The sequence below is a fragment of the Chlorocebus sabaeus genome, chromosome 6 (genome assembly GCF_047675955.1).
Source record: "Chlorocebus sabaeus isolate Y175 chromosome 6, mChlSab1.0.hap1, whole genome shotgun sequence".
In the NCBI taxonomy this organism is placed as follows: Eukaryota; Metazoa; Chordata; class Mammalia; order Primates; family Cercopithecidae; genus Chlorocebus; species Chlorocebus sabaeus.
The window spans coordinates 43,059,711-43,081,173 of record NC_132909.1 but is presented as its reverse complement, the minus strand read 5'-3'; the positions used below and the strand labels follow the sequence as shown (position 1 = coordinate 43,081,173).

Below are 21,463 nucleotides of genomic sequence, written 5' to 3'. Positions count from 1 at the left end.
AAGCAGGAGAAAGAAAAAAAGTGGCTTTTCTGTCTCAGATCAAGACCTGTATTCACTCTGCCTCCTCGAATGCTATGCATTTAGTATTTACAAACATTTATTTCTCTACTTTTGGTTTTTTTTTCTAATGAGTTTGGTTTAAATACTTCTTAAAATTCTTATGATAGTCAAGGGTCTCTGTAAAATATTTATTTTCTATACCTTAGAGCCTCCTCTACATTCGCTACATCATAGCTTCTTATATGCCATGCAGGATTCTCAGCAATAATTTATGATCTGCAATATTAAAAGTGCTCCCTTTGTGGCTGTTGAACATGGAAAGATGTGGATACTCAAGATTTCTATTGGGGGAAACTGTGGTCCCTAGTAAAGATGGAAAACGTAATGTTGAGGCTCCATCTATGTGTTCCATTAGCTCTATGCCGAACAGGATTAAGGAAAAGCTTATTTAAATGGGATGGCAGTTATTAACCAGAAAGTTCTGGGAAAAAAAATTAAGATACCTGCTCTCTAGGGTGCTAAATGAAGCCTACTTAAAATTTCTACTAAAAATTATAGAACATAGGAGTTATCTGTATTTTGAAGTTAGCATAAAACATGTTTCTTTATGGTTAAATTCAGAATTTTTGTTTTTGTTTTTTTTTTTGAGACGGAGTCTCGCTCTGTCACCCAGGCTGGAGTGCAGTGGCCAGATCTCACCTCACTGCAAGCTCCGTCTCCCGGGTTTATGCCATTCTCCTGTCTCAGCCTCCCAAGTAGCTGGGACTACAGGCGCCTGCCACCTCGCCCGGCTAGTTTTTTGTATTTTTTAGTAGAGACAGGGTTTCACTGTGTTAGCCAGGATGGTCTTGATCTCCTGACTTCGTGATCCGCCCGCCTTGGCCTCCCAAAGTGCTGGGATTACAGGCTTGAGCCACCGCGCCCGGCCTAAATTCAGAATTTTATTTACTTTCTTTGGGAGGAATATTTCAGCCATGATGCTGTGATGTGCATTAGCACATCATAAAAATTTGTCCTAGTGCAGTTAATGGTTAATGATTCACTTGGTGACATGGCTCTCTGATAGATTTTTTTACTATAGAGTTAATTATTTTTCTCTTCATTATTAAGTATTTTTATGCAGCTGATGTGCATAAAGCATCACATTTAATCTGGCAGCTGTCCTTTTTTCTTTTTTTTGCTACATACTTTTCTTTGGAAAATGAAGGTTCTTATCTTTGTTTACAGGCCAGAAAAACTGGGAAAAACACAGGCTCTTCCATTTACTGGATGTTTGACAAAATACCGTTCTTGGGCCAAAAACATTTGCATTAGAGATGAGCTCTTTAGAAATTCAAAAAGTCAGACTTTATGCCAGATCTTCTGGAATTAAAAAAAAAAACCCTGCACAACAGTTTTCAGCTTATTGTGTATATTAAAATTTGAGAGGTACCTTCTAACTGAAGATGTCTTTTGCATCTGAAAAATATTCACAGCTCATTCCATATGGTGCAAATATAGCACTCAAAAATGTACATGTTCATGGCCTTAATTTTATACTCTATTATCTAGAAAAATATCATATATAAACTGATGTTGTAGATCTTGTGCTGCTCTTTTTTCTGAGAGTTAGAGAATACATTAGAGAATATTTTTGTGTTTAAAAATATTTTATTGGATAATTTTAGGCAGTCCTATGAGTCAGAACCAGTTCTCTTTACTCTCTCATTTCACCTTAAGTCAAATTAAAAATTCCACTCATGGCTATTTAGTAAATATGTGTGTGTGTGTGTTTTTCAGGGACCATTGCAATTTAGAGATGTGGCCATAGAATTCTCTCTGGAGGAGTGGCATTGCCTGGACACTGCACAGCGGAATTTATATAGGGATGTGATGTTAGAGAACTACAGAAACCTGGTCTTCCTTGGTGAGGATAACTTGAGTACCTAATTAATAATATACCCTAAAGATTTTATTTCTCTTTTTTGTAGAATGTGTTTTAGTAATTTATTCTTTGCATAAAAGAGTTTCAGATCCCCTTTTTCCAGAAAATCTTCCGAATTTGTTTATTTAGAAAATAATTTCTTCAACATGTTTAATCTTAATCCAAACTTTTCACATTCCTGAGTTGAGCTGTATTCTTCACTCTAAATTAGTGGTAATTCCAGAAATTTAGTGGCATAAAATATTGTTGCCCCCACCTGAAAATCTAATTGCCACCACCAATTTTTGATTCAGTAGTACCAGATAGTAAAATTAAGAAACCTATAAATTGAAATTATTTTCTAAATATTTAGAAATTTCTGTTATAAATTATTATTTTGGTGTTAATTTACTTGAATGTTTTGTGACATCTCTGCTGAGCACATTACTAGCTTGTAATTGGAGAATCTGAGCAAGATTCATGTTATTTATTCTTAATAAAACAGGTATTGTTGTCTCTAAGCCAGACCTGGTTACCTGTCTGGAGCAAGGAAAAAAACCTATGGAGAGACATGAGATGATTGCCAAACCCCCAGGTAGGTGCGAGTGAAAATGAATACCACAGATGACACAGATAAGACGTCCCAATGTCAAAGAGAAAGCCAGTCTTTAAAATGTGATTCGGGAAGCTGTGTTCCAAAGGAAGTAGTTCCTGGGCAGCTGTATTTTAATTTTGCTCCCACAAAAGGGCATCTTCTATCTTATGCTTTTAAATTCTCTAAGAATTCGACTTCTCCTTTGGTGAGCTTCCTTCAAGTACACAGTGAAAGCCAAAGTCCTCTTCATGGCATGTAAGAGACTGCGTGGGCTGGGTGTGGTAGCTTATGCCTGTACTCCCAGAACATTTGGAGGTGAAGGCAGGTGGATCAGATGAGGTCAGAAGTTTGCGCTTAGCCTGACCAACATAGTGATACTCCATCTCTACTAAAAATGCAAAAATTAGCTGGGCGTGGTGGCGGGTGCCTGTAATCCCAGCTACTTGGGAGGCTGAGTCAGGAGAATCACTTGAACCTGGGAGGTGGAGGTTGTCGTGAGCTGAGATCATGCCATTGCCGTGAGCTGAGATCATGCCATTGCACTCTAGCCTGGGCAACAGAGCAAGACTCCATCTCACAAAAAAAAATAAATAAATAAAGAAGAAGAAAGAGACTTCACAATCTGTCTGCTTTTCCATTGTTTTGGGGACACACAAATATCTGCATAATATTGAGAAACTAAAACTATTTTTTTTAAGTCCTCTTTTTACATCAGGTCGGAAATGCGTGAGAGTAGTAGTTTCTGTTGCATTTTTTTTGTTGTTTATTTTTCTGCACAGTCCATTCTGTTTTTATTACTATAAAGTCTTCAAATATAGTTTGAAATTATAAGTATGATATTCTTCTGCTTTGTTCCTTTTCCTCAAGATTGCTTTGGCTAGTCAACGTTTATTTTAATTTCATGTAAATTTTACAATTGAATTTTCCATTACTGTGAAAAAAACACTACTGCAATTTTGATAGGAAGTGTGTTGAATCTATAGATCACTTTGGATAATATGGCACTTTATTAATATTTGTTCTTTCAATCCAAAGACATAAAATTTTTTAAAATTTATTTTGATCTTCCCTTTTTTCATTGATTTTTTTTTTTTAAATTGTAAGGGGTTTTTACATCCTTGGTTAATTTTTTTCTCAGAAATGTATTATTTAAGGCTATAGTAAATAAGATTTTTTTCTCTATTTTATCAGATAGTTTAAGTGTATGAAACTGTAGCTGGGCGCAGTTTAAGTGTATTGAACCATAGCCGGGGGCGGTCTCCCAAAGTACTAGAACACACCTGTAATCCCAGCACTTTGGGAGACTGAAGCGTGCTGATCACCTGAGGTCGGGAGTTTGAGACTAGCCTGACCAACATAGAGAAACCCTGTCTCTATTAAAAATAAAACAATTAACTGGGCATGGTGGTGCATGCCTGTAATCCCAGCAACTCGTGAGGCTGAGACAGGAGAATCGCTTGAACCTGGAAGGCAGAGGTTGCAGTGAGCTGAGATCACACCATTGCACTTCAGGCTGGACAAAAGAGCTAGACTCCTTCTCAAAAAAAAAAAAAAAAAAAAAAAAAGGTGTTTGAAACCATACATATACTTGTATGTTAATTTTATATTTTGCTAATTTACTGACTGTATTTATTAGATAGGGTTTAATGTGCCATTTATGGTTTTTTAAATATATGATTGTATGATCTACAAACAGCAACTTTTTACTTTTTTTTTTTTCAATTTCAATGGTTTTTTTAAATTTCTTTGACTAATTCTTCTGCCACATACTTCCAGTACTACATTAAAATAGAAGCATTGGCTGGGCTCCCTGGCTCACACCTGTAATCCAGGCACGTTGAGAGGCCAAGGCAGGTGGATCACCTGAGGTCAGGAGTTCGAGACAAGCCTGAACAATATGATGAAACCCCGTGTCTACTAAAAATACAAAAATTAGCCAGGTGTGGTGACGTGCACCTGTAACCCCAGCTCCTTGGGAGGCTGAGACAGGAGAATCACTTGAATCTGGGAGGCAGAGGTTGCAGTGAGCTGACATCACACCATTGCATTCCAGCCTGGGCAACAAGAGCGAAACTCCGTCTCAATTAAAAAAAAAAAAAAAAAAAAAAAGAAGCATCGACAATGGGCACAATATAGTTTTGTACTGGTGTCTAAATTTGATGGAGCAAACACCTCTTCAAGTTTTCATAAACTGATTTTAGAAGGTAAAGAACTTCTTTTATTGGGCCCTTAGGGTGATGAGATACGCTGTGAATTTTTAGTGAAAAGGGGTTGTAGCTTGGTCACAAGACTGCTGGGTCTGCTCTAGGGCCCACCTTTAGTTGGCTTGGTACAGGGGCTTGGGTAGTTGTGATTCCCATTTTATTTTTGGACAGACTGAATATCCTTTCAGGTTCAAGCAATTCTCATGTCTCAGCTTTGCAAGGAGCTGGGATTACAGGAGTGCGTCACTGTGCCTGGCCTTAGTGTAGGTTTCTTAACATCAGTTTATTGTGTCTTGGTTTTACTTTTATATTATAATTTTAGAAAATTTGCAATTCTGTTTGTACATTTAAGTCAAGTTGAGGTTTAATTAAGAGATAAATTGCTGGGCCCAGTGGCTCACGCCTGTAATCCCAACACTTTGAGAGGCTGAGGCAGGTGGATCATGAGGTCAGGAGTTTGAGACTAGCCTGGCCAACATAGTGAAACCCCATCTCTACTAAAAATACAAAAAAATTAGCCAGGTGTGGTGGTGGGTGCCTATAATCCCAGCTACTTGGGAGGCTGAGGCAGGAGAATCACTTGAACTCAGGAGGCAGAGGTTGCAGTGAGCCAAGATCACACCATTGCACTCTGGCCTGGGCAACAGTGCGAGACTCTGTCTCAAAATAAATAAATAAATAAATAAAATAAATTATGCATGTTTATTACAATCAGATTACATATGTATGTGTGTTTATAAATATGACACCAATTTTAGTTGTGGCTTCTCTTATATTCTTTCTTAGCTGATTTTCGATGGTAGTTTTAAGTGAGCAGTCATTGAGATAGTTTTATTTTTTCCATGTGTTTAATGATGAATATATACTTCCTTTTATGAGAAAAACACTTTTGTGATTTGAAGGTAATTTTCAACAGGATTTATAATTCTGTATTTGTTTCAGTTTTTCTTTACAAAGTTGTTTTAAAAACACATAACATAAAATTTACTGTCTTAAATCTATTGAAGTGTACATTTCAGGGCCAGGCGTGGTTGTGGCTCTTATCTGTAATCCCAGGATTTTGCGATGCCGAGGCAGGAGGATCCTTGGAGCCCAAAAGTTTGAGAGCAGCCTGGGGAACATATGGAGACCCCTCTCTATAAAACAAATTAATAATAGCCAAGCATGGTGGTATGTAGCCGTGGTCCCGCGTACTTGGGAGATTGAGAGGGAGTCAAATTTGTGCCACTACACTGCAGAGTAAGATCCTGTCTCAAAAAAATGTTGTTCATTTCAGGCATGTTAAGTATATTCACATTGTTATGCAAAAGACTTCTAGAAACTTTACATCTTATAAAACTAAAACTTAATTCCATTAAGTAACAACTGCTCATTTTACCCTCTCCCCAGCCCTTGACAGACAAACCTTCAACTTTCTGTTTTTATGATTTTTGACTACTTGTGCTACCTCATATAGCTGGGCGCGGTGGCTTATGCCTGTAATCCTGGCACTTTGGGAGGCCGAAGCAGTCGGATCACCTGAGATCAGGAGTTTGAGACCAGCCTGACCAACATGGAGAAACCCTGTCTGTACCAAAAATACAAAAATATTAGCCGGGCATAGTGGCACATGCCTATAATCCCAGCTCCTTGGGAGGCTGAGACAGGAGAATCACTTGAACCTGGGAGGTGGAGGTTGTGGTGAGCCAAGATTGTGCCATTGCACTCCAGTCTGGTCAACAAGAGTGAAACTCCATCTCAAAATAAATAAATAAATAAATAAAATAAAGATACCTTATGTAAGTGGAATCATACAGTATCCATAATTTTGTTACTGGTTTAATTCAGGTGACATATTTTCAATGTTCATCTTAAAATGTGACAAGATTGTTCTTTTTAAAGTGGAATAATATTCCATCATATGTATATGTTACATTTTTTGGTATGTTTATAAATCAAGAGACATCTGGGTTGCTTCAGCCTTTTGACTTTTGTGCATACTGGTAAAATAAACATGGATTTTCAAATGTGTCTTCCAGGTCCTGTCTTACATATTTTGTTTCTTTTGTTGTTTGTTATTTTTATTTTTATTTTTTTGAGATCGAGTCTCATGCTGTCACCCAGGCTGGAGTGTAGTCATGTGATCTCGGCTCACTGCAACCTCTGCCTTTTGAGTTCAAGCGATTCTCCTACCTCAGCCTCCCAAGTTCCTGGGATTACGTGCACATGACATCGCCCATCTAGTTTTTGCATTTTTAGTAGACACAGTGTTTCACCATGTTGGCCAGGCTGATTTTGAACTTCTGACCTCATTTGATCTGCCCACCTCGGTCTCCCAATGTGCTATGATTACAGGCTTGAGCCACTGTGCCTGGCCTGTGTTATGTATTTTGGATATAGATTTATAAATGAGGAACATTTATAACATTTTAAAATAATGGCTGCAAAGTTATTTTCCACCAGCAGTCAACGTGGGTTTCATTTTTATTGCATCATCAACAGATTTGGTGTATTAAAAAAAAATTATAGTGGCCATTCTAATGGGTGTGAGGTGATTTTGTATGTTATCATGTTTCTTTTTTTCATTTCTCTACAAATTAGTAATTCTGTGTGTCATTTCAAGTGCGTTTTTCCATTTGTGTGTTTTTTTTAGAAAAGTTTTGTTTGTCCATTTCTAAATCAAGTTATTCAACTTTACTGTTTAAAGAGTCATTTATATATTTTGAATACTAACTCCTCTAACAAGTAATATGCAAATGTTTTCAGCCACTTTCTAAGGGACGTTGTCACTCTTGAAATTATTTCTTTCAGAAATTTTGAAGTATAGTGTAAACTTTCCTGTTATTTTATTTGTTGCTCATACATTTAATGTTGTATCTAAGAAAATGGTGCCAAGACCAATGTCATGTCTTTTTTTTTGTATTTTTTCTTTTCTTTTTTTTCTTTTTTTTTTTTTGAGACGGAGTCTCGCTCTGTCGCCCAGGCTGGAGTGCAGTGGCCAGATCTCAGCTCACTGCAAGCTCCGCCTCCCGGGTTTACGCCATTCTCCTGCCTCAGCCTCCCGAGTAGCTGGGACTACAGGCGCCAGCAACCTCGCCCGGCTAGTTTTTTGTATTTTTTAGTAGAGACGGGATTTCACCGGGTTAGCCAGGATGGTCTCGATCTCCTGACCTTGTGATCCACCCGTCTCGGCCTCCCAAAGTGCTGGGATTACAGGCTTGAGCCACCGCGCCCGGCCCTCTTTTCTTTTTTTTGAGACAGAGTCTTGCTCTGTCACCCAGGCTGGAGTGCGCTGGCGCAATCTCTGCTCACTGCAAGCTCCGCCTCCCGGGTTCACGCCATTCTCCTGCCTCAGCCTCCCGAGTAGCTGGGACTACAGGCGCCTGCCACCACGCCCGGCTAATTTTTTTGTATTTTTAGTAGAGACAGGGTTTCACCGTGTGAGCCAGGATGGTCTCGATTTCCTGACCTCATGATTCGCCCACCTCGGCCTCCCAAAGTGCTGGGATTACAGGCGTGAGCCAGCGCGCCTGGCTTTTCTTGGTATTTTTTCTAAAAGATTTGTTAGTTCATTTTGTCTAAGTATTTTATTTAAAATACATTTTTGTATCATTAAAGGAAATAATCCAACTTTATTTTATCAGTGTTGATACTATAGCTTTTAACCGTTGGTTGTATTGACAAATTTGAACAATGAAATTTTTTGACCCCTGAGCAAGAATATGTTGAAGAGTGTGTTTTATATTCACATCTTTTTGAATTTGCCATCTGACTTTTGCTTTTAATTCCTAGTTTCATTCAGTTTTTGTTAGAAAGCACAGTGTAAGGCCCCGCCCAGCTGGGCGCAGGCGGGTGGCATCGCCTGTAAGAGCACCCCAGTGTTTTGGGGACCGCGGGCTGAGCGCACTGACCTGGTGCGCATGTCCCGGGCGGTGACACCGGCGCCCAGCTCCATGTGTGCGGCCCCGGGGCGTATTATCTGGCCAGTGGCGCTGGCGGGCCAGCAGACAGGCTGAGCGAGCACAGATGAGCGAGCGTGGCGGACCTGGGCGGCCCCACAGGCGTAACAAGCACGCGTGGCCCAGCGCCCCCGGCCCCAATGCCACCCGGCCCCACGGGCGACCCCGGACCCGCAGCCCCACTAACCCGCGCGCTGCCCAGGGCCTGGCCGACCCACGGCCTGGTTGGTCAGCACGTCGTCTCAAGTAGGTAGCCTTTTGACGTCACTGTGGCCATGACCAACTGGTAGGACCAGCACCCCATACCGCGAAGCCAGTTCAGAATGACCGAAGAAGCATGCCAAAAACGGAGTCAGAAACGAGCGCTTGAACTGGACCCAACAGAGGACGACGTGGAGAGCAAGAAAATAAAAATGGAGAGAGGATTGTTGGCTTCAGATTTAAACACTGACAGAGACATAAGGGTGACACCTGAGCCGGGGGCGGGTCCAGCCCAAGGATTGCTGAGGGCAACAGGGGCCACGACGGTGGCCATGGGCAGAGACGAAGGTCTGGTGGGCGATGGACCCGTGGACATGCCCTCCTCACACAGTGACATGAAATCTGAGAGAAGACCCCCCCTTACCCGACATGATTGTACTCTCCCACAACGAGCAGCCCTCCAGCCCGAGAGAGAATGGGCTGATCACGGTGGCCTTGAAGGAGACTAGCGCCGAGGCTGTCATGAAAAGCAACCCGAAAGAACGAGAAAGGATATTCAAGCAGCTGAAAGAAGAGTTGAGGTTAGAAGCAGCAAAACTCGTTTTGTTGAAAAAGTTGCGGAGGAGTCAAATACGAAAGGAAGCCACCGCCCAGAAGCCCGCAGGTTCTGTCTGGAGCGCCGTGACCACCCCTCCGCCGCTTGTTCGGAGCACTCAGAACATTCCTGCTGGCAAGCCGTCACCCCAGATCTCTTCAGCTCGGATGTCTGGCAGTGTCATACCCCCACCCCTGGTCCGAGGTGGGCAGCAGGTGTCCTTGAAGCTGGGGCCGCAGGAGAACTCGCAGGTCGTCATGACCCCGCTGGTCAGGGGGCCCCAGCAAATCCATAGCATTATGCAACATTCCAGCACAGGCCCACCGCCCCTCCTGGCCCCCCGGGCATCGGTGCCCAGTGTGCAGATTCAGGGACAGAGGATCGTCCAGCAGGGCCTCATCCGCATTGCCAGTGTTCTCAACACCAGCCTGCTCATCAACATCCCACAGCCCACCCCAGCATCACTGAAGGGGAGGACAGCCTCCTACGCTCAGGCCAACTCCACCCTCACTAGCGTGGCCTCTGTGGTCACCTCCACCGAGTCTTCAGCAAGCCGACAGGCAGCCGCCAAGGTGGCGCTGCGCAAACAGCTGGAGAAGACGCTACTCGAGATTCCCCCCACCCGAGCGCCCAGCCCCGGAGATGAACTTTCTGCCCAGCGCCCCCAACAGTGAGTTCATCTACCTGGTCAGCCTGGAGGAGGTGGTGCAGAACCTACTGGAGACACAAGCGGCCAGGATGTTGGCCGCCACTGTGCTGTCCCGGGAGCCCTACATGTGTGCACACTGCAAGATGGACTTCATGTGCCGCTGGCGGGAGGAGAAGAGCGGCGCCATCACGTGTGAGAACTGCATGAGGACCAACCAGAAGAAGGCGCTCAAGGTGGAGCACACCAGCTGGCTGAAGGCCGCCTTCCTGAAGGCGCTGTAGCAGCAGCAGGAGATTGAGCAGCAGCTCCTGCAGCAGGGCGCAGCCTCTGCTGCACAGGCTAAGGCCGAGACCGCCGCCGCCCCACACCCCACGCTGAAGCAGGTCATACAACTCCGGCGTAGGTTGGCATTCCGCTCAGGAGAGGCCTGCGACTAGAGTAACGGGGCTGTGCTACAGGCCTCTAGCCTGCTGTCCCAGGGTTCGACCATGACGTCCCGAGGTGTCCTGCACACGTTCAGTCAGTCACCCAAACTGCAGAACTCAGCCTTGGCCACAGCCCTGGTCAGCAGGATCGGCAGACATTCCGAATGAACCTGTCAAGGGCAGCAGCACCTCCAACTGGAAGAAGATGCACAGGCGGGACCCTTGTGTTTGTCAGCCCAAGCGTGGTGGTGCACAAGAGCTCCTCGGCTGTGGACCGCCAGCGAGAGTACCTCCTGGACATGATCCCACCCCGCTCCATCCCCCAGACAGCCACGTGGAAATAGTGTGAGCCAGGCCCCGTGGAAGACGGGCTCCCTCCTTCCCCACCTGGCCCCCAGTCTAGAAGGACCCACTGCACCACCCTCCGCTGGCTTGGGAAGACACCGTGGCCGTCCCAAGAGCAAGCACCGGCCGTGCTGCAGAGGCGAGACCTCAATTCTTGGCTGCAAAGTTTCATCAGGGTTGGGGGGCTGGTGCCACCTCATAGGCGGACAAGGATCATCGCTGGGGAACCTTTCCCGTGGGCTTTCTTCCTTTCTCTCTTTGCCTTTAGTTTGCCCGACACCAGCAGAAAAGTGGACCTTGGGGGCTGGTTCCGCTCCCGGCCCCCTTGTTCGGCCCCTGCCGGCACACGGGCGGCTCACCCTGGACACTGTGACGCGCATGGGCAAGGCCAGCGCCCGGGGCTTCTGAACTGAGCAGGGCGTTTCGTTTTGTTTTTGCTTTTCCACGTCTTAGGCTCCCAATCTTTGACTGCCTTCCCATGGCGATCTGTAAGGTGAAAGATTTTTTTTTTTTTTTTTTTTAAATCACCTCATAATGATGGAGTTAAAAGTAAACCGTGCAGACTCTGGGGTCTTTGTTGTGCGCTGCGCCGTCCCGCTGGCCCTGTGCCCTGGAGGGTGGGCGGCTTATGGTGCCACAGCCCCTGGCAGGGACGGCCGGCCCGCCCGGGTAACTGATGGACAAATGCAGGATGACAGAGGCAGCCCTCGCTCTGGCTGAACGCCTCCACTGCTGCTTGTTCTGGAGACCCCCGCCCCCGGACCTCCCAGACTTAACAGAAGAACAAACTGAGGAACACACCCAGCCAGAGAAGCAGGGATTCTAGAAGCTGCCCATGAAGGCCAGAAGCTGCCCGTGAAGGGAGGAGGAGAGGATCCGGTCGGCAGCAGCCCCGAGCAGGAAGCTGGAGTGGGGACTGTTGCGGGGTTTTTCTGTTGTGGTTTATTTTATTAAATTCTTTCCTTTTTTCTATTCATTTCGATGGACGCAATCTTAAGCCACCCTGGCCTTGTTCCTAGCAGGTGAACGTGCACAGGTGTGTGGAGGTCGGGAGGCGCCGTCCAGGTGTGCGGCGAGCCGCTGCGCACAGACTTCAGGTTTTCCGTTTGGGTCTACTTTAAAACCTGTCCTTAAACCTAGGGGTTGCTGTCAGGATTTGCTCTCAGACTTTTTTTTTTTTTTTTTTTTTTTTTTGTAACTCCCTTTAGAGACTGGGTTCCACCGGCCCCAGTTGAGCTTCAGCCCTGGTTTTCCTGCTCATGCAATTAGGGTTTTAAATTAAATTAAATTTTTTTTTTTTTGTAGGGCAGCCGCCTTCAAACACAACTGCTACAACGTTCTTATAAAGGCTCATTTAATCACCCACCCCCCAAAAAAGAAAACAGTGTATAATTTTAGTCTTTTTAAATTGTTTTGTTGTTGTTGTTTTGAGACAAGATCTTACCATCACCCAGGCTGGAATGCAATAGCATAATTTTGGCTCACTGTAGCCTCAGCCTGCTGGGCTCAAGTGATCCTTTCACGTCAGTTTCCTGAGTAGCTAGGACTACAGACATGCACTACTATGTCTGGCTAATTGTTTGCTTTTTTGTAGTGTTAGGATCTCACTATGTTGCCCAGGCTGGTCTCAAACTTTTGGCCCCAAGGGATCTTCTTACCTTGGTCTCCCAAAATGAACCTGGGTCCTTCACCTCACACTTGCTCTGTCTCTTACCATATAGTATGTCCAGTTACTCTTTACCTTCCACCATGATTTTAAGCTTCCTGAAATCCTCACCAGAAGCAGATGCTGGCACACACTTCTTATACAGTCTGACAAACTGTGAGCCAAATAAATCTTTTTTCTTTAAAAATTATGCACTCTCAAGTATTCCTCTATGTGCAAAATAATTAATATAGTATATAATGTTATCTAAGTTTTCTCTTTCTTATTTTTTGTCTGAATTTTACATTTATTATTGCAAACTGGGTCTTGATGTCTGCAATTATTATGTTGCCATGTATGTCTTGCTTCACTTTTTTTTTTTTTTGAGACGGAGTCTCGCTCTGTCACCCAGGCTGGAGTGCAGTGGCCGGATCTCAGCTCACTGCAAGCTCCGCCTCCCGGGTCTAGGCCATTCTCCTGCCTCAGCCTCCCAAGTAGCTGGGACTACAGGCGCCCGCCACCTCGCCCGGCTAGTTTTTTGTATTTTTTTTTTTAGTAGAGACGGGTTTCACTGTGTTAGCCAGGCTGGTCTCGATCTCCTGACCTTGTGACCCACCTGTCTCGGCCTCCCAAAGTGCTGGGATTACAGACTTGAGCCACTGCGCCCGGCCTCTTGCTTCACTTTTGTCAATAGTTGCTTTATATATTTTGGAGCCCTGATGTTATATACACACATATATATAGATAGATAAATATTACAGTTATAGATTCCTGCTAAATCAACTCACTTTACTATAATATCAGTGTATGTCACTTAAGGCATATTATGTCTAATATAATTATGACCACATCACTCAATTGTGGTTACTATTCTCATGGAATGTACATTTATTTTCATTCTTTTATTTTCAGCCTATTTGACTCAAGGCTAAAATGAGTCTCTTGTAGGCAGCATACGGAATGCTTTTTAAAAAACCACTCAGGCATTCTATTTTATATATATATATAATTTTATTTATGTATTTATTTTCTTTTGTGACAGATTTTCACTCTTGTTGCTCAGGCTGAAGTGCAATGGTGTGATCTCAGCTCACTGCAACCTATGCTTCCCGAGTTCAAGCGATTTTCCTGTTTCAGCCTTCTGAGTAGCTGGGATTAAAGGCACCTGCTACCACACCCGGCTGATTTTTTTGTATTTTTAGTAGTGACGGGGTTTCACCGTGATGGCCAGGCTGGTCTTGAATGCCTGACCTCAGGTGATCTATATATTGTTTAATGTCCTTTGTCTTTTTGAAGTTTTGACTTAAAGTACATTTTATAAAATATGACAGTTTTTGACTTAAGATGTAGCTTGTGTAATATTATTTTGACCTCTTCTGCTGTCATTTGGTTAATATTTACATGAAATTTCTACTTCCATCTTGTCACTTTCAGTCTTTGTCATTAGATCTCCGGTGACTCTTGTAGAAAAGTAAGTTGGGTCTTGATTTTTAATTTTTTTTTTTTTTTTTTTTTTTTAGACGAAGTCTCGCTCTGTCACTCAGGCTGCAGTGCAGTGGTTAAAGTGATTCTCATGCCTCAGCCTCCTGAGTAGCTGGGATTACAGGCATGCACCACCACTCCTGGCTAATTTTTGTATTTTCAGTAGAGATGGGGTTTCAGCACGTTGGTCAGGCTGATAAAATTTTTTAATAAACCTTTTTATTGAAAGTATGTTTCTTGACTGGAAAGATAATTTGTGTGTGTGTGTGTATATATATATATAGTTTTCTGAAAGAGAAAACCTTACTGTTATTTATTTATTTATTTATTTATTTATTTATTTATTTATTTTGAGACAGAGTCTTGCTCTGTCACTCAGGCTGGAGTGAAATGGCACAATCTTGGCTCACTGCAACCTCTGCCTCCAGGGTTCAAGTAATTCTCCTGTCTCAGCCTCCTGAGTAGCTGGGATTACAGGCACCCACCACCACGCCTGGCTAATTTTTGGTATTTTTAGTAGAGATGGAGTTATGCCATCTTGGCCAGGCTGGTCTTGAACTCCTGACCTCCAGTGAATCACCCACCTTGGCCTCGCTGGGATGGCTGGGATTACAGGTGTGAGCGACTGCGCCTAGCCAATGTTATTTTATTTATTGTTTCATTTGATTATTTTATCTTTGTTTTTCTCTTTCTATCTTGTGTGGTTTTTTTTTTTAATTTTTGTATTGATATGCTTTCAATTATTTTTCTTATTTTCTTTTGTGTATCTAGACAGATATTTTCTTGGTGGTATCTAGGGGATTACATAAAACCTCTAAAAGATCCAATTTATTTATTTATTTTCTGAGACAGTGTCTCAGTCTGTTGCTCAGGCTGGAGTGCAGTGGCATGATCCTGGTTCACTGCAATCTCCCCCTCCCAGGTTCAAGTGACTCTCCTGCCTCAGCCTCCCAGTAGCTGGGATTACAGGTGTATGCTGCCGCACTTGGCTGATTTTTGTATTTTTAGTAGAGACAGGCTTTCACTCTGTTGGCCAAGCTGATCTTGAACTCCTGACCCCAAATGATCTACCCACTCCAGCCTCCCAAAAGTGCTGGGATTACAGACCTGAGCCACTGTTCCTGTCCTTTTTTTTTTTTTTTTTTGGATACAGTCTTGCTCTGTTGCCCAGCCTGGCCAGCAGTGGCACAATCTTCACTCACTGCAACCTTCCCGTCTTGGGTTCAAGCAATTCTTGTGTGTCAGTTTCTTAAGTAGCTGGGAATACAGGCACATGCCACCACACCCAGCTAATTTCTGTATTTTTAGTAGTCACAGGGTTTCATCATGTTGGCTAGGCTGGTCTCAAACTCCTGACCTCATGTGATTTTCCCACCTTGGCTTCCCAATGTGTTAGAATCACAGGAATGAGCCTCAAAGCCTGGCCCGTTCAATTTATTCTGTATTTTAAAAATTACTTTATACACTTTTTATAGTCGCTTTTGAAAATTGTATAACTTTTTTGATGGGCCGTGTTGCCCGAATATTTTGTATACATTGTAATCTTTGATTGAGATTCAGATATTAACAAAAAGCTACCTGTTCCAATCTTTATAATATAGGTTTGTCCTTGTGTCGTCTGAAATCAATTGTCTTGGCTAGAGATTCTGGGAATTTCTCAAACATGTTTTTAGGATGTGTCTTATCCAAAATGTGTTTATTGTTTAGTTAAATCGGCTTATTCATATTTCTTCTTAATAATCAGTAATCACTTGTTACAGCCATTCCCTGTTTGGGTTACTGAAGTTTCTCTGCTTCTGTAACATTTACCTTTAGACACAGCGACTCAAACTGTCATTCTAACGTATATCACTATTTCTTTCAGCATTTTATGTTATGGGAGACATCTGGTGTCTAAAAAAGTTCATAGAAACCAGAAATAAAGATGTATGTGCCAATATTTTTCTTATTTTAAAAAAAGAAACCAGGAGTTGGCAATTTACATTTGTGTGTGTGTGTGAGAGACAGAGTCTCACTCTCTTATAGGCTGGAGTGCAGGGGCATAATCTTAGCTCACTACAATCTCTGCCTCCACAGTTGAAGCAATTCTCCTGCTTCAGCCTTCAGGTAGCTAGGATTACAGGTACTTGTTACCATGCCTGGCTAATTTTCTGTATTTTTAGTTGACATGGGGTTTCACCATGTTGGTCAGGCTGATCTCAATCTCCTGACCTCAGGTGATCCACCTGCCTTGCCTTACCAAAGTTCTGGGGTTACAGGCATGAGCCATCTTGCCTGGCCAACAATTTACTTTCTTTTTTTTGAGATGGAGTCTCGCTGTATCGCCAGGCTGGAGTGCAGTGGTGCAATCTTGGCTCACTGCAATCTTTGCCTCCCTGGTTGAAGCCATTCTCTCCCACAGCCTACTGAGTAGCTGGAATTAAAGGTGCCCGCTGCCATGCCTGCTAGTTTTTTGTATTTTTAGTAAAGACAAGGTTTCATCATCTTGACCACACTGGTTTTGAACTCCTGACCTCATGATCCACCCATCTCAGCCTCCCAAAGTGCTGTGATTACAGGTGTGAGTCACCATGCCCAACCAGCAATTTACTTTTAAAAGCACAATGTTATACTGGGCAGCAGGAAGAGCTGTGTTGGGTGTAACTAACAGAGCTTTCTTTTTCTTCGATGTGGCTATTTGCATTCTGCTCACCTGGGGCCCTTCACATACTTAACTCATTTATAAATGTTTTACAATTTTATTTTTGTTAGCATGTTTTTATTACATTTATATGTCCAGGAAGAAATTAGAGTTGGTGGTATTTTGCTGTGTCATCTTGCTTATGTAGTTTGTATAATTTTATAGGTTAGATTTGTAAAGTATATTTATCTGAGTCTAGCAATTGAAGTAATGTGTTTTTGTTGTTTCTTTTAGTTGTGAGTTCTCATTTTGCCCAAGACCTTTGGCCAGAGAAGAGCATACAAGAGTCTTTCCAAAAAGTGATACTGAGAAGATATGAAAAATGCAGACATGACAATTTACAGTTAAAAAAAGGCTGTAAAAGCATGGGTGAGCATAAGGTGCACAAAGGAGGTTATAATGGACTTAACCAATGTTTGACAACTACCCAGAAAAAAATATTTCAATGTGATAAATATGGAAAAGTCTTTCCTAAGTTTTCAAATTCAAACACATATAAGATAAGACATACTGGAATAAATCTTTTCAAATGTATAATATGTGGCAAAGCTTTTAACCGGTCCTCAACCCTTACTACACATGAGAAAATTCATACTGGAGAGAAACCCTACAGATGTGAAGAATGTGGCAAAGCTTTTAACCAATCTGCAAACCTTACTACACATAAGAGAATTCACACCGGAGAGAAACCCTACAAATGTGAAGAATGTGGCAAAGCCTTTAAGCAGTCCTCAAACCTTACTACACATAAGAAAATTCATAGTGGAGAGAAACCCTACAAATGTGAAGAATGTGGCAAAGCCTTCAACCGATCCACAGACCTTACTACACATAAGATAGTTCATACTGGAGAGAAACCTTACAAATGTGAAGAATGTGGCAAAGCCTTTAAGCACCCGTCACACGTTACTACACATAAGAAAATTCATACTAGAGGGAAACCCTACAAATGTGAAGAATGTGGCAAATCCTTTAAGCACTGCTCTAACCTTACTATACATAAGAGAATTCATACAGGAGAGAAACCCTACAAATGTGAAGATTGTGGCAAAGCCTTTCACCTGTCCTCACACCTTACTACACATAAGATACTTCATACTGGAGAGAAACCCTACAGATGTAGAGAATGTGGCAAAGCCTTTAACCATTCCACAACCCTTTTTTCACATGAGAAAACTCATACTGGAGAGAAACCCTACAAATGCGATGAATGTGGCAAAACCTTTACTTGGCCCTCAATCCTCTCTAAACATAAAAGAATTCATACTGGAGAGAAACCCTACAAATGTGAAGAATGTGGTAAATCCTTTACTGCATCCTCAACTCTAACTACACATAAGAGAATTCATACTGGAGAGAAACCTTACAAATGTGAAGAATGTGGCAAAGCTTTTAATTGGTCCTCAGACCTTAATAAACATAAGAAAATTCATATTGAACGAAAACCCTACATAGTGAAGAATGTGACAAATCTTTTAAATGTTCCTCCACTTTTAATTAGCATACGATAATTTATACTGGAGGGAAACCCTATGAATGTGTTGAATGTGAGAAAGCCTTTAACCAGTCCTCGACTCTGACTAAATATGAAAGTTTATATCGAACATAAACCCTACAAAGAATGTGACAAAGCTTTTTAAGGAAGTTCTCAACCCTTATTACACATAATTCATACCAAACAGAAACCCTACAAGTGTGAAGAATGTGGCAAAGCCTATAACAATTTCTCAATTCCTTTTTTTAAATTTTGAGATGGAGTTTCACTCTTGTCACCGAGGCTGGAGTGCAATGGCATGATCTCGGCTCGCTGCAACTTTTGCCTCCTGGGTTTAAGCCATTCTTCTTCCTCAGCCTCACAAGTAGCTGGGATTACAGGTGCCCAACACCAGGCCTGGCTAATTTTTTGTATTTTTGGTAGAGATGGGGTTTCGCAATGTTGGCCAGGCTGCTCTAGAATTCCTGACCTCAGCTAATCCACCTGCCTTGGCCTTCCAAAGTGCTGGGGTTACAGGCGTGAGTCACCATGCCTGGCTACAAGTTCTTAATTCTTTTTTTTTTTTCTTCTTCTTCTTTTTTTTTTGAGACAGAGTCTTGCTTGCTCAGTCGCCCAAGCTGGAGTGCAGTGGCACGATCTCGGCTCACTGCAGGCTCCGCCTCCCGGGTTCATGCCATTCTCCTGCCTCAGTCTCCCAAGTAGCTGGGACTACAGGCGCCCGCCACTACGCCCGGCTATTTTTTTTTTTTTTTTTTGTATTTTTAGTAGAGACGGGGTTTCACCTTGTTAGCCAGGATGGTCTTGATCTCCTGACCTCGTGATCCGCCCATCTCGGCCTCCCAAAGTGCTGGGATTACAGGCGTGAGCCACCGCGCCTGGCGCAAGTTCTTAATTCTTAAGAGACATGGCGATAATTCATGCTGAAGAGGAACCCTACAAACCTGAAAGATGCGACAGTGCTTTTACCAACACCTCCAAATTCCCTATACGTAAAAATAAATTATACTAGTGTGAGACCCTAGAAATGTATAAAACCTGACAAAGCATTTATATGGTTGTCAACACGTGATTGTAGGTAATATAATTCATACTTCCAAAACTCCTGTAAGTGTGAAGAATGTGGCAAAATATTTTATTAGTGCTTACACCATATTTCACAGGAAAGCTCTTATCCTTGAGAAAAATTGTACAAAGAATATGGAAAAACCGTTAATGCCTACTTACATCGTACTCAACAGAAGAAGGTTCATATTTAATAAAGCATTAAGTGCAATTACTGTCAAAAAAATGTTTCAGAAAATAGAAGCCTTTAAAGTGAAGAAGAATATTTATTCTGAAGACAGCCATTATGAATATAAAGGGGGTAGTAGTGCCTTTACTTGTGTCACAGATCTTATTGCCCACATTTTGTAGTAGAGGAAAACCCTGAAGCAGTTGCTCAAGCTTTGTTTGAGGGAATCAAGGAAATTTATATTGAGAATAGTCCTGCAAATGTAATGAATTTGGAAAGACTTTTTTTTTCCCCAAAAACTACAGCTTAGAAAACACCAGAGGGTCTATACTAAAATATATTTTTGCAGATGCAGCAAATATGAAAAACTATTTAATTCAAAATTGATTCTATGTAAATATCAGAGAATTTTCCATAGAATAATTAAGGCTCTGACACTTCAGACATTACACTAAATCAGAATTTTGAGTATAAAAACTAATCCACAGCTACAGCTGTTAGATAAATTATTTCTACATAACTTTTAAAAATGGATTTTTGAAGCACTGTAATTACATTGAAAGTATACTTGTTTCCTTGAAAAATTTTTTTGAAAAGTGAATAATGATGTAATACAGCTTTCACATTGCTTTATGCTGTGATTTTATTCCTATTGTATTCACATGTGAAAGCATATATCGATTGATGCTGCATTAGAGATATTATTGTTTTTTATTAGTTGGGCATTATGTATGACCTTTTCTATAAAAGAGTAAGGACATTAAAATGTAAGATGCATCATGAAAACATATGTGGAGAGGCTCTTTGTAGTTATATTAAGTAATGTATAAGGTGGGGGTTCATGTTCTTATTTGTATGATTCTAGCCTATGACTTAATGTTGATGCTTTGAATGTCTTTTGAATGGCCTAACCTACGTTAACATGTATGCAGAACATCTTAAAACTTTTTTTCCAAAAATCGTAATGAATCAATTAATAAACAAAGATAAAAAATAAAGTGGGGTTTCAGAGTAATGCTTTTCTACATTATGTGAGAGAGAAAAATTATTAATTACAGTTAAAATTATTAAAATATGGCCAGGTGTATTTATTAGTTTAGACAGATTTTAATATAATGTTTATGGTTTTTTAAATATAAAGTTGTATGGGCTGGGCGTAGTGGCTCATGCTTGTAATCCTAGCACTTTGGGAGGCTGAGGCAGGTTGAATCACTTGAGGTCAGGAGATCGAGACCAGCCTGACCAACATGGAGAAACCCCATCTCTACTAAAAATACAAAAATTAGCTGGGCATGGTGGCGCATGCCTGTAATCCCAGTTATTCAGGAGCCTGAGGAAGAATTGCTTGAACCTGGGAGTACTTGGATTACAGGTGTACGCCACCATGCCTGGCTAATTTTTGTATTTTTAGTAGAGATGAGTTTCACCATGTTGGCCAGGATGGTCACGTACTCCTGACCTCAAGTGATTCACCCACCTTGGCCTCCCAAAGTGCTGAGATTACAGGCATGAGCCAGTACACCCTCCCTATTTTTTTCTTATTGAAATTTATTATTAGTATTTGTGGGTATATAGTATGTGTATATATTTATGCCTTGTATGGCATATTTTGATTCAGGCATACAATATGTAGAAATTTCATTAGGGTAAATAAGATATCCATCACCTCTAGCGTTTATCATTTGTATTACAAACAGTGTAATTATACACTTTTAGTGCATAATTTAGTGAAGCAGGTGGATTGCCTGAGGTCAACAGCTGAACATCAGCCTGGCGAACATGGTGAAACCCCATCTCTATTAAAAATACAAAAATTAACTGGACATGATCGTGCACGCCTGGAGGCTGAGGCAGGAGAATCGCTTGAACCCCGGAGGGAAGGTTGCAGTGAGCTGAGATCACGCCACTACGCTCTAGCCTGGGTGACAGAGAGAGACTCCATCTCAAAAAAAGAGAAAAATATAAAAAAATTCTTACATTTCTGAGTCCTGAAAAATTAATAAATATTTGTTATATAGTTTTCTTTGAACATGTGGTCTCTCTGCCTGCAAACATACAGACTTTTAGTGTTAATT

General features: G+C 41.9%; 1 protein-coding gene and 1 pseudogene across 1 annotated transcript in view; both read left to right on the top strand.

Annotated features, from left to right (window-relative positions):
• Nucleotides 1-21,405, top strand: part of ZNF253 (zinc finger protein 253) — a 38,140-nt gene extending 16,735 nt beyond the window's left edge. The window contains 3 exon segments of the mRNA XM_007995939.3: nucleotides 1,780-1,906; nucleotides 2,409-2,498; nucleotides 16,897-21,405. Coding sequence (XP_007994130.3) covers nucleotides 1,780-1,906; nucleotides 2,409-2,498; nucleotides 16,897-18,173 — 1,494 coding nt within the window. The 3' untranslated portion in view covers nucleotides 18,174-21,405.
• Nucleotides 6,192-10,854, top strand: LOC103234236 (transcriptional repressor p66-alpha pseudogene; annotated as a pseudogene).
• Nucleotides 21,406-21,463: the final 58 nt, after the last annotated feature.